Source organism: Geotrypetes seraphini, chromosome 13 (assembly GCF_902459505.1).
Source record: "Geotrypetes seraphini chromosome 13, aGeoSer1.1, whole genome shotgun sequence".
NCBI classification, from domain to species: domain Eukaryota; kingdom Metazoa; phylum Chordata; class Amphibia; order Gymnophiona; family Dermophiidae; genus Geotrypetes; species Geotrypetes seraphini.
In genome coordinates, this window is record NC_047096.1 from 11308952 (window position 1) to 11321863 (window position 12912).

The window sequence follows — 12912 nt, forward strand, 5'->3', positions numbered from 1 at the left end:
TGAGGGTCTGCTGTATTTTTTCTTTTCCCCAAACCTTCCATCCACCCTCTCCTTTACCTTTTCCTACCAGCGCACGTTCTTGTTTAGCAGGAACTCGTCTAACTTTGTCTTGAATCCCTGGAGGATGTTCTCCCCTATGACAGACTCCGGAAGAGCGTTCCAGTTTTCCACCACTCTCTGGGTGAAGAACTTCCTTACGTTTATACGGAATCTATCCCCTATAAACCGCGCTATGGTTTTGAAAAAGGGGGTGGGGGTATATTATAGCTGTTTGAGGATGACCGAGTTATGAACGGAGTAATGGGGAAGGGAGGATCGAGGTTCCATGAATGTACTGGAACAACACTTGAGTTGAGTATAGGATTTAGTGATACTAGATATTTCGAGTTAGTTGGCTATAGTGTGTATGCTTTCAAAGAAGAGAGTTTTTAATTGTTTTGGGAATCTGTTGTAGAATATTTCTATCCCAATCTCAGTATGGTTACTGTGGATGGGCAGACTAGATGGGCCATTTGGCCTTTATCTGCAGTCATGTTTCTATAACCATAAAGTTCTATGACATCACAATGCAGGTGTAAAGAGCCTTAGCCTATAGGAAGAGGAGATGCAAATGTTAAGAGCCTTAGCCAATAGGGAGAGGAGGAGATAGTGGATGCTGTGGATATTTCTATGTGGATGGGGTAGGCACGTGGGATCTCTCGGAGAGAACAAGAGATAATGGTTACTGCGGATGGGCAGACTGGATGGGCCATTTAGCCTTTATCCGCCATCATAGTTTCTATGTTCCAGGTCTTGGTGCCAAGATAACTGAAAAGCAAGTCAAATGTGCGTTTGTATTGAACTCCTTTGGGAGATGGAAGGAGTAGTTGAAGTGGTTCTAGTTTTCTGGTTGATGTTGACCAAGAGTTGACAAATAAGTTTATTAGTGGCTCTGTGGTTTTTGCGCGTAGAATTTGGAACATTATACATGATAGTTTGAAGGTGACAACAAGTTCTGACAGGTAAACTAGTGTAAGTTCTTATAGTAAGGCGAGACGGAGTTGCATTTTTTTAGTTTGAATATTAGTCTGATCGCCGTATTTTGTATCCTCTGGTCTGGGTTTCCATAGTAACATGAGACCTGCGAGATAAAAGAACAGGCACCGCCCACAGAGCCGGCCAACACACAGCACTGTAGTTTGTCATTAGCATTACTGCTGCTGTGTGGTGGGGAAGGGATCACGTAAAAGAACAGCCCAATTTCTTCCCATCCCTACCTCGGTCGCCCATGGGCAGCTACAGTTGAAATCAGGCCTTATTCACATTCTTAGCTACTTCTGTCCTGAAAAAAAAATAAAAGAGATCCAGGGCCTCCCATTGCCACTTATGGGGACACCTGTAACATGTCTTCATTATAATCCGGGACATCTTGTTCCTGGTCTTCCAAAAGCCCCAGCTTGGTTGATTTCGCATGCGTGACCTCATCTGGGATTTTCACGAACCTGCAGTTTAAAAAAAACAACACAAAATTGCTTAAAATGAAAAGCTCTCAGGGAGTATTAATGCATTAGAACATAAGAACATAAGAAGTTGCCTCCGCTGGGGCAGACCAGAGGTCCATCCTGCCCAGCGGTCCGCTCCCGCGGCGGCCCATCAGGCCACTGCCTGAACAGTGGTCTCTGCCTAATTTTGTAATTTACCTCTAATCCTGTTCCTATAACCTTACCTCTACTCCTATCTGTACCCCTCAATCCCTTTGTCCTCCAGGTACCTGTCCAGACCTTCTTTGAAGCCCTGTAGCGTACTTCTGCCTATCACATCCTCCGGCAGCGCGTTCCATGTATCCACCACCCTCTGGGTGAAAAAGAACTTCCTGGCGTTTGTTCTAAACCTTTCCCCTTTCAATTTCCCCGAGTGCCCCCTTGTACCTGTGGTTCCCCTTAGTTTGAAAAATCTGTCCCTATCCACTTTTTCTATGCCCTTCATGATCTTGAAGGTTTCTATCATGTCTCCCCTGAGTCGTCGCTTTTCCAGGGAGAAAAGCCCCAGCTTTTTCAGTTTGTCAGTATTTGAGAGGTCCCCCATACCTTTTATTAGCTTAGTTGCTCTTCTCTGGACTCTCTCAAGTACCGCCATGTCTTTCTTGAGGTACAGCGACCAGTACTGGACACAGTACTCCAGGTGCGAGCGCACCATTGCACTACATTACACTACATTAGTGACTTTTATTCCACCATTACTTTGCGGTTCAAAGCGGATTAAATAAGAGGTTCTCTGGACATTTCCAGAAGAGTTACAGAGTTGAGCGGGTTGCTTCGGGGGACTGAAGAGCTTCCTGTGGTGTTAGTTTATTTTGATGGATTTCTTGAATAGCAGGGTTTTTCTTTCTTTTCTGAAAGTTTTGTAGCCTGGTGTCGTGGTCAGTAGACTGGAGAGTTGGCAGTCTAGTTTCGCTGCCTGTGTGGCCAGTAGGCCATCGTACATGTTTTTGCGTTTGACGCCTCTGATTCGGGGGTGCGTGAATGGTGTCTGGGTTCTCCTTTGCCTGGTTGTGGTAGTTCGGATAAGGCGGTTGTTCAAGTAGGCTGGGCTGTCTCCATTCATGGCTTTAAATAGTAAACAGTAAAATTTGAATAGACAGTGTGAGTCCAGGTATGTGGCGGTGATATGGTCGTATTTCTTCAGCGAATAGATCAGTCTCAGGGCTGTGTTTTGTACTGTTTGTAGTTGTTTTATCATGACCACCGTTCTAGGATTTAAGGGCGTTAGATGCACATCTCCTCGAAAGGCACATAGAGGGATACGGGTGAGCGGATCACCGGACTTGATGGACCCAGGGTCTGTTCCGGAGATGGCAGTTCTTATGTTCTTATGACTGCGGGGCAGGGGAGATAGAGGATGTTGCAGTAGTCTAGAAGTCCTAGGACTAGGGATTGGACCACAAGCTGGAATGGTTTTCAGTCAAAGAATTTTCGGATTTGCCTTAAGTTTCGTATGACCATGAATGATTTCTGTATCGTTTTGTTGATTTGATACAGCAGTGAAAAGCCTTAAAAGGAACAGTATTCGTGAATGTATACCGTGACCAGAGACCTCCATGGCTGAAGTACGTGGTGGTGGTGGGGATGGGCAGAAGAGCTAAGCCTATCCTTGATTTACTCAACTGCATATGGGGAAGATGCAGCCTAGGGGCAGTCACCCAAAATATGTTTAGTTTTCCATGTCCTTTATGGGAATTTTTGTTTTGTTATGGGGGGAGAGAGGTGAATCTCATTTTTAGTCTATCTGCAATCCTTCCATGCCATTTGGAAAGCAAGGATGGCAAAGAATTCTAGATCTCATCCTTGGTTTTTTTTTAATCTGTTCTTCTGAGCCCTCCTATTGGGCGAAAACATCCCCAGTACCACCCCAGAAGCTGCTGCATAACCTAGTGGCTTACCCGTCATGATGTCACTTGGTGGCTTGCCAGCTCCCACTTTACAGATCAAGTCCCTGCATGCAATGTGAGTAAACGTTAGGGTTACCAGAAGTCCGGATTTACCCGGACATGTCCTCTTTTTAGAGGACTGTCCGGACATCTGTCCAAACATCTTTCTAAATTTGAGGAGTTTGTCCGGATTTTCCTTTCCCCTGTCCCCCACCTACCTCCTCTGCCAAATATTTAATCTGTGGGCCAACCGGCGGCATAAGCAAGGTGAGACTGCTGCCATCGACCTGCCCTGGATGCCTTCATTCTTCAGCTGTCCCACCTACCCAGACACAGGAAGTTACTGCAGAATGAAGGCTTACAGGGGAGGCTAACGGAAGAAGGCTCACCTCGCTAATGCTGCCGGTCAGACTGACTGTCCTGCTTACGTGAAAACAGGAAGTCATTACAGAATGAAGGCTTCCAGGGCAGGCTGACGGCAGTAAGCTCACCTCATTGTTGGCCCGAAGATTAAATATTTGGCAAAGAAGGTAGGTGGGGGAAAGGTACTTGATTCCAGGAGAGACAGGGTACAAAGTTAAGGAGTTTAAAAATTATAACTCTAGCCCTCAGGTTGCCATCTCTTTTGAGACCAAGGTGATGGACCCTTTCTACGCCAAAGCAACCCCGTATATGAAGGTAGATTGAGGCACTGCAGCATGCAACTCTCCAGTAAGTCATGGAGTTCTGGTTCTGTCAGAGATTCAGCACCACCGGATCTTGCTGGGGGGGGGGGGAATTGGAAGGAGAGAGAGAGAAGCACCTGTGGAATAGAGTTCTGCACGGGAACGGGGATCGTGGGAATCCCGCGGGTCCCGCGGGAATCCCCCCTAACCCACGGGACTCCCACTGGAACCCCCCCTCTGGCCCACGGGACTCCCATGGGGACCCCCCTCTAGCCAATGGGACTCCCACGGGGATGGAAGGCTTTGGAAGCAGGGTTTGTCCATATAATATAATGGACACGTCAGCCTTAGTAAAAGAGGGGGGTTTATAAGTTAATTACCTGAACAGAAAACAAAAATAGGGTTCCACCAAAGAGATTCCACAAGGAAAACAGCAGAGCAAACACAAAAGAAACTATGGAATTGATGATCCTGTCAGAAGTAATTGCTGCTTTTTATAGGGACGAGCGGGGATGGAGGTAATTCCTTGCAGGGATGGGTGTGGACGTAGAGGATCCTGACGGGGACGGGTGGGGACGGAGAGGATCCTGGCGGGGACGGGTGGGGACGGAGAGGATCCAGGAGGGGATGGGTGGGATTTCTGTCCCCGTGCAACTCTCTACTGTGGAAGACGGGGTTGGAAAGAGATAAAGAAGTACCCATGGGAGAGGGGCTTGCAGGGAGGGAGAGAGAGAGAGGAGCACCAGAGTGGGAGAGAGGATGGAAGTGAGAGAGAAGCACTGAAAGGGTACAGAGAATGGGAAAGGGGAGTAAGGAGTGGGGGGTCAGGCCGGGCCAGGGTTGGGGGCGAGGCAGGAGTGGGGCTGAGATGAAGGCAGGGTGTGGTGGAACTGGGGGCGGGGACGGAACGTGGTCCTGTGTCCTCTTTTTTCACTTCACAAATATGGCAATTCCAGTAAAAGCAGGTCTGGCCCAGCATGTCCAGAATGACCTGGAGCCAGCTTCTAACACTGAATTCACTCTCAACGATCTTACCGAAATAACAGCTTCTGCCCTGGTTCCTTCTTAATAATGTTTAGTTTGTAATAATGCCTCAGTGCCCTCGACATCTTTTCGTAGGTCATATGGGGGCGGTTCTGCAAAAAAAGAACACATTTTTTTTATGTATAACAATTTTTATTGAAAGAATCAAATAATCAGTACAAAAATACATTCAATACAATAAGAATTACAATAAATTTCATACAAATTTAAATCATTCTTTCAAATTTAAAAAAATTGTTCAGCAGCCTAAAACCTGCTTTGTGGCAGTGTAGATTCTCTTCTAAAGATCGTGCGTGACGCGCCTCAAATACTAAGCTGAGCAAAGGTTTTGCAGTTGGCGCATGGTAATTCGGCAAATTAATGTACGACAGAGATCTCAAAGTCCCTCCTTGAGGGCCGCAATCCAGTCGGGTTTTCAGGATTTCCCCAATGAATATGCATTGAAAGCAGCGCATGCACATAGATCTCATGCATATTCATTGGGGAAATCCTGAAAACCCGACTGGATTGCGGCCCTCAAGGAGGGACTTTGAGATCCCTGATGTACGATAACTGCAAAACTTCTGTTTAACTGTTGAGGGCGCCAGCAGTAAGTTCCACCTCAAGGTGCCATTAACAGCTAACACCGCAGATCACACATTAAGGCACAATGTCCGTCCTTCCACATTAGGTATTTAATATACAAATTACCCCAGTTATGCCCATATTAAACAGCTAATGCAGCTTTGCAAATAGATTCCTATACATTTTATTGGGAAATTCCAGAGTGAAAATTAAACTGTAATTCTAGAAAACTGGATATTTAAAAATAAAAGCTCTTAAAAATGTGTTGAAAAAATATTACATGTTAACTCTGTATTTCACAATTTAGGGGAAAGAAAATTAAACCATACGATGGGCGTCGTTTACTAAAAGGTGTTACGTTTTGGGCTTAACATGCTATAACGCTGAATTTTAAACAACTGGTAAGCCCAAAACTAACCCCCCCCCCTCCTCCCTTTTTATAAAACCGTAGTGCGGTTTTTAGTGCCAGCCTCAGTGGTAACAGCTCCAACGCTCAAAGAATTCCTATGAGCGTCAGAGCTGTTACCACCACGGCCGTCGCTAAAAACTGCGCTACAGTTTCCAAAAAGGGGGGAGAAGGTAATACTCCATCGAGAAGGGGAGTTGCTATAATTTTTTTTTTTATTGAAAGTCGCGTGTTGACATTTCGATTAAGATGAGCTACCTGCGCCGAGTTAATGCAGGAGCACGTACTGCCTCCCATTCAGAAGGCGGTAACGGAGAAATTCATCAATGTGTACTACGGTTAAGACAGGCCACTTTACCACAAGTTGTGCTGCTCAAATTTTAGCGTAAGGTTTCACTGAATAGAATGGGACCCTGAGCTAAAATAGAACAATCGGTGGTAAGATAATCCATCTTAACCGTAGCACACTTCGATGAATCCCTCCCTAAGCGCTCCTGTGCTTGTTGGCCAACATTTCCACGCCCACTCTCTATGCCACGCCCTCTACTACTACTTATCACTTATATAGCCCCGAAAGGCGTAGGCAGCGCTGTACATTTTGACGGTTCCTAGACAAAATCGCACGAGACAATGGCGCGCCGACAACTGAGCGCAAGGTTGACGGCGCGCCGAAGAAAAGCACTATTTTAAAGGGTTCCGACGGGGGGTGTTGGTGGGGAACCCCCCTATTTTACTTAACAGATATCGCGCTGGCGTTGTGGGGGGTTTGGGGGGTTGTAACCCCCCCTCATTATACTTGAAACCGAACGTTTTGCCTGTTTTTTAGGGAAAAAGTTCAGTTTTAAGTATAATGTGGGGGGTTCCACCCCCCAAACCCCCTACAACGCTAGCGCAATGTCTGTTAAGTAAAGTGGGGGGGTTCCCCCCCCACCCCCTTCGGAGCCCTTTAAAATAATGGTTTTCTTCGGTGCGCCGTCAACCTTGCGCTCAGTTGTCGGTGCACTGTTGTCTCGCGCGATTTAGTCCCATCACCCATTTTGACATGGATAGATGGTCCCTGCTTGGAAGAGCTTACAGTCTAACTTGGACAGACAGACATGACATATAGGGTTGGGGAGGCAAAACCCAAGGCGAGAGGATTTAGGAGTCGAAAGCACTCTTAAAGAGGTGGGTTTTTTTTAAAAACTGGGCCTTGAACACTGCCAGAGACGGAGCCCGCCGTAGGGATTCAGGCAGCTTGTTCCAAGCAATGTAGACGGGACAGGATGGGGATGGAGATAGATCCTGCAGGGACAGGGACAAATTGTTCCCCGTGCCATTCTCTACGAACTGTGGCACCAATAGTGGTCAAGATATTTTAGTGCCTATCCAGGAGAGCTTACAATCCCATATTTGAGCACTAGAGAGTTAAGCAAGATCTCATGGCCATAGAGTGGGAAATTAGAAATAATGGTCCACAGACTCCAAGGTCTTTTACAGTTATGATAATAAAGCAGTGTCCGATTCCATGCACCCATTTATAACATGTTGCATCCCACCTGGAAATCTATAAACCTGGGTGACGAGGAACAATAAATCTAATTAAGTAAATCTCAGCACCTTATGATTACCCCAGAGTTTGGCGAGTCCATTAGGATCAACAACTCGAAAAGTTCTGGCCTCCTTCTCTTCCCACTTGATGTAAGATTCATATCGGCTGTCAGACAGGAGCTGGTACACATAATTCCACAGGAGCTTGCAGTCTGCAACCAGCAGCAGAAGGGAATGCTTAGAAAGGTTCCAGGGTGAGACGAGAAAGGTTAACACATATTGGTCTGGACACCCATGAAGCATTCTAACTCGAATTAGGGAGTATATAAAATCTGATACCTCTGCGTTCACTAGTATGAATGCAATTACATTCCAAAGCATAGAGATTATGACCAAAAAAATGTCAAAGACTAAATTAAAAATAAAATATTTAAGAGTGCATAAAGTGCTCAGATCATACCCAAGCAGAGCTGTGGAGTCGGAGTCGGAGTAAATTTCGGGTACCTGGAGTCAGAGTTGCCAAACAATGCATCGACTCCGACTAAATTTAGATTGGAATTTAAAAAAAGCAAGTTTAAATGTCCCAATTCACAAAAAGTTATAATTAATGACTTCTCTACTGTAAGAATAAAGACCAATGCATGCAGTGCCTCACGTAACCGCAAAACGAACACGTGCTTCACTATATGGCACGCAACGCACAATTCGGAGCACCAATACTTATAAATGTATTCTCCCTTGTTGTTTACAACTTATTTCCAACGTTCAACAAGGTTTTCAATACCTCGTGGGTAGAAATCACCTGGTGTAGACTCGAGAAATTCATCCAACCAAGCTCTTCCACCATACGCACAACATCTTTTTATGCAGATGAAGATCTTGTTTCATGCAGAGTCGGAGTCAGAAGTACAATAAACCGAGGAGTCGGAGTCAGAAGTACATAAAACTGAGGAGTCGGGGAGTCAGAGTCGGAGTCAGAAGTACAAAAAACTGAGGAGTTGGAGTCGGGGAGTCGGAGTCGGAGTCAGAAGTACATAAAACTGAGGAGTCGGAGTCGGGGAGTCAGAGTCGGAGTCAGAAGTACAAAAAACTGAGGAGTCGGAGTCGGGGAGTCGGAGTCGGAGTCAGAAGTACAAAAAACTGAGGAGTCGGAGTCAGAAGTACGAAGTACAAAAAACTGAGGAGTCAGAGTCGGGGAGTCGGAGTCGGAGTCAGAAGTACAAAAAACTGAGGAGTCGGAGTCAGAAGTACATAAAACTGAGGAGTCAGAGTCGGGGAGTTGGAGTCGGAGTCAGAAGTACAAAAAAACTGAGGAGTCAGAGTCGGGGAGTCGGAGTCGGAGTCAGAAGTACAAAAAACTGAGGAGTCGGAGTCAGAAGTACATAAAACTGAGGAGTCGGAGTCGGGGAGTCGGAGTCGGAGTCAGAAGTACAAAAAACTGAGGAGTCGGAGTCAGAAGTACATAAAACTGAGGAGTCGGAGTCGGGGAGTCAGAGTCGGAGTCAGAAGTACAAAAAACTGAGGAGTCAGAGTCGGGGAGTCGGAGTCGGAGTCAGAAGTACAAAAAACTGAGGAGTCGGAGTCAGAAGTACATAAAACTGAGGAGTCAGAGTCGGGGAGTTGGAGTCGGAGTCAGAAGTACAAAAAAACTGAGGAGTCAGAGTCGGGGAGTCGGAGTCGGAGTCAGAAGTACAAAAAACTGAGGAGTCGGAGTCAGAAGTACATAAAACTGAGGAGTCGGAGTCGGGGAGTCGGAGTCGGAGTCAGAAGTACAAAAAACTGAGGAGTCGGAGTCAGAAGTACATAAAACTGAGGAGTCGGAGTCGGGGAGTCAGAGTCGGAGTCAGAAGTACAAAAAACTGAGGAGTCAGAGTCGGGGAGTCGGAGTCGGAGTCAGAAGTACAAAAAACTGAGGAGTCGGAGTCAGAAGTACATAAAACTGAGGAGTCGGAGTCGGGGAATCGGAGTCGGAGTCGGAACATTTATCTACCGACTCCACAGCCCTGTACCCAAGTGCTCAAAAGGTTTGAGCAAAGGTAGCATCGGGACCATACTTGCAATGATGGTCCCGATGCTCCCTTTGCTCGAACCTTTTGAGCACTTGGGTATGGTCTGAGCACTTTATGCACTCTTAAATATTTGATTTCGTTTTTGATTTAGGGGTCCTTTTACTAAGGTGCGCTAGTGCATCTTAGGGCTCCTTTTATCGAGGCGTGCTACGGGGGTTAGCGCGTCGGACATTTCATCACCCGCTGATCCCCGCGGCAGCCTAAAATCCTAATGCCTCGTCAATGGAGGCATTAGGTACTAGAGCGTCAGGTGGTTTAATGCGCGGTATTCCGCGCCTTTATAAAAGGACCCCTTAGTCTTTGACATTTTTTGTTCAGAATCTCTGTGCTTTGGAATTGTGATCGCACCCATTAAACATACCATGCACAAAGGGGATTTCAAATTCTGCACTGAAAAATGGCAAACTGCACAGAACAATCCCACATTGGAAAATACACTTAATCACGCTTATTCTTATAACACCACTTGAATTACACAGCACTGTACAATGGTGTTAAGTATTGGCTTACAATGAAACACCCTTCTCCTCAAAGAGTTTACAATCTAGATGGGGCACAACTGGACGCTGGATTTTAGCACTGGTTGTTCTACCTTTCTGATGCAGCCTTCAATCCATAACCCTACTCCCCACTGCCCTAGCCAACAGATTAATCATTCCCCTTAACTATATCTTTGACATCCTGTTTGTCTTTGGGAAGCAGAGCCGAGATTGTGATGTCATAATGCCTCATTCCACCAATAAGAGCCAACCTCATCAGTGATGTCACAATGGCTTGATTGTCCTGTACTCCCCTCTGCCCTCCAACCCAGCCGGCAGATTAACCGTTCCCTTTAACTGTATCCATGACATCCTCTTTGGGAAGCAGAGCTGAGATTGTGATGTCATAATGCTTCATTCCACCAATAAGAGCCAACCTCACGATGGCTTGATTGTCCTGTTCTCACCTTTGCCCTCCAACCCAGCCAGCAGATTAACCATTCTCCCTAACTGTATCCCTGGCATCCAGTTTGTCTGTCTTTTCTGTTTAGCTTGTAAGCTCCTTTGAGCAGGGACTGTCTCCTTCGTGACTCTGTACAGCGTTGCTTACGTCTGGTAGTGCTAGAGAAATATTAGTAGTGGTGGCAGCTCCCAGCCCTCCAGGCCACTTTTCTGCCTCTTCTAGGTCTTTAGTTTTGATGTTTTTGACTTAAAAAAAAATAAGTATCAACATCTTAGCAAAGCCTCTGGGTGACTTTGTCCTTTGCTAAACTTGTGCTGTTTTGTGAGGTAGTTTTTGTTTTGTTGTTTTTTTTTTGCCAGTGAAAGTATTTAAAGCAGTTTGCTGTGTACCTTCGGGTTATATACTGCTCCATTAGTCTGAGGCTTTTTTCTCCCTCTTTTTGGATGCATGCTGGGTTTGAAGAGGGGAGTCTCTTCGTGCCATGATCACACAACATTTTGCATGTTTATATTGGGCCAATATTGCAAAATGATGTTGATAAAATAAATGACAGACACTTTTCGGTTACGCAAACTGAAAAAAAAAATCAACATGTGTTGATTAGATGGTTTACCTGACAATGGAAAGAAAGAGAAGAATCGAAAAAGATTCCCAACACTCTAGAGCAGGGGTGTCCAACCTTTTGGCTTCCCTGGGCCGCATTGGTTGAAAAACATGTTTCTGGGGCCACGCAAATGCTGCAGCAAGACAGAGGAGGGAGGCAGCAAGACGGCAAACACCCAGGGGCAGCAGAGGAAAACACTGAATCGCCCTCGACCGGGGCCGCACAAAATACTTCATGGGACCACATAAGAACATAAGAAGTTGCCCCCGCTGAGTCAGACCAGAGGTCCATCTTGCTCAGCGGTCCGCTCCCGCGGCGGCCCATCAGGCCTAGTGCCTGAACAGTGGTCCCTGATTAATTTTGTAACTTACCTCTAATCCCATCCCTATAATCTACCTTTACTCTTATCTGTACCCCTCAATCCCTTTGTCTTCCAAGAACCTATCCAAAGCTTCTTTGAACCCCTGTAGCGTGCTCCTGTTGATCACATCCTCCGGTAGCGCGTTCCATGTATCCACCACCCTCTGTGTGAAAAAGAACTTCCTGGTGTTGGACACCCCTGCTGTAGAGGAAAACTCAATTGAGGATGGTTGAACTGGGAAGGTTTGCAATTTCAGGACCAAGCCAAAGTCATCTTGTTTTTATCGTGTTTAGTTTCATTTGAACCAGGTATCGCCTTATATTTTGCTGTCATTAACCTTTACTTCCAGGGCTAGTTTCATGAAACTGAGTCTTGTATGTACCACATTCCCTAAGTCTGATGGCAATAATTGTATTAAGCAGGATATAAGGGGGGGGGGGGGGGTCCATAACCCATGTAAGGTCCTCCGAAGAGCAACTCAGTCAATTTGATTTTGCACGGCTCTCAGGAGCTGTGTGCACTTTCATTGGCTGAGTTGTCACATACAGGATATGGCCTTGATTCTGGCAGGATCCACTGCAGTCGAACTGGTCCCCCTCCCCCGAACATTACTAACATTTTACGCAGATTCCAAAGTCTATCCCCAGCCATAAAGGCTTCACACTCACCTGCTATTTTGCCATCAACTTGGGCTTGTGGCGAGATGGACAGGGAGCGCGCGACCTCTCTGTGGCCGGTGACCTCCGACTGGTGTGACAGGTTAAGCGGTTCCACTCTGTGGCAGGTCTCTTGCGGAGATCTGGACGTTTCCACTGGATCCGGATTGTGGGCTGACTGCACAGCCACTGGGTGTGAGGAGGGGGCGCTGTCCACCGCTCTGGCTAATCCAGTGCTCACATCTGCAAGAGGACAGCCAAAATCTAAGGGCTAGTCTACGGGCGCGGTGGCGTTTAGCGTGCGCTAATCAGTTAGCGGATCTTGGTGAAAGAGGGGGGGTAAGCTACATCCGAAAAAAGTGTAAGCTAAATCCCAAAATGTTCATCTTTCTGCACTTTTCCCACCTACTTCTAGATAAGTGAAATATTGGGGGGGGGGGGGAAATGAGAAAAGAAGTAAATGGGGGCCCCACAAGTGTATGTTTGCCTAGGGTCCAATATTTATTTATTTAAAAGGCTAATGGCCCACCTAAACTGAAGCAGGTTCCAATATAGGCCCTCTTTTATTAAGGTAACATAGTAGATGACGGCAGATAAAGACCCGAATGGTCCATCCAGTCTGCCCAACCTGATTCAATTTAAATTTTTTTATTTTTTCTTCTTAG

The 12912-nt window shown here is 46.2% G+C and overlaps 1 protein-coding gene across 3 annotated transcripts in view; it reads right to left on the minus strand.

The window, feature by feature from the left end:
* Nucleotides 1-679: 679 nt before the first annotated feature.
* ETV7 (ETS variant transcription factor 7) overlaps nt 680-12912 on the minus strand; it is a 29865-nt gene continuing 17632 nt past the window's right edge. The window contains exons 6-9 of one of the 3 annotated variants that reach the window (XM_033917475.1): nt 12260-12490; nt 7696-7827; nt 5107-5207; nt 680-1481 (exon numbers count right to left, since the gene is read on the minus strand). In XM_033917475.1, the coding sequence (XP_033773366.1) occupies nt 5137-5207; nt 7696-7827; nt 12260-12490 (434 nt within the window). In that variant the 3' untranslated portion in view covers nt 680-1481; nt 5107-5136. Of the gene's footprint in view, nt 1482-5106; nt 5208-7684; nt 7828-12259; nt 12491-12912 lie in introns of all 3 variants that reach the window. The other 2 variants (XM_033917474.1, XM_033917476.1) reach the window with 2 other exon arrangements.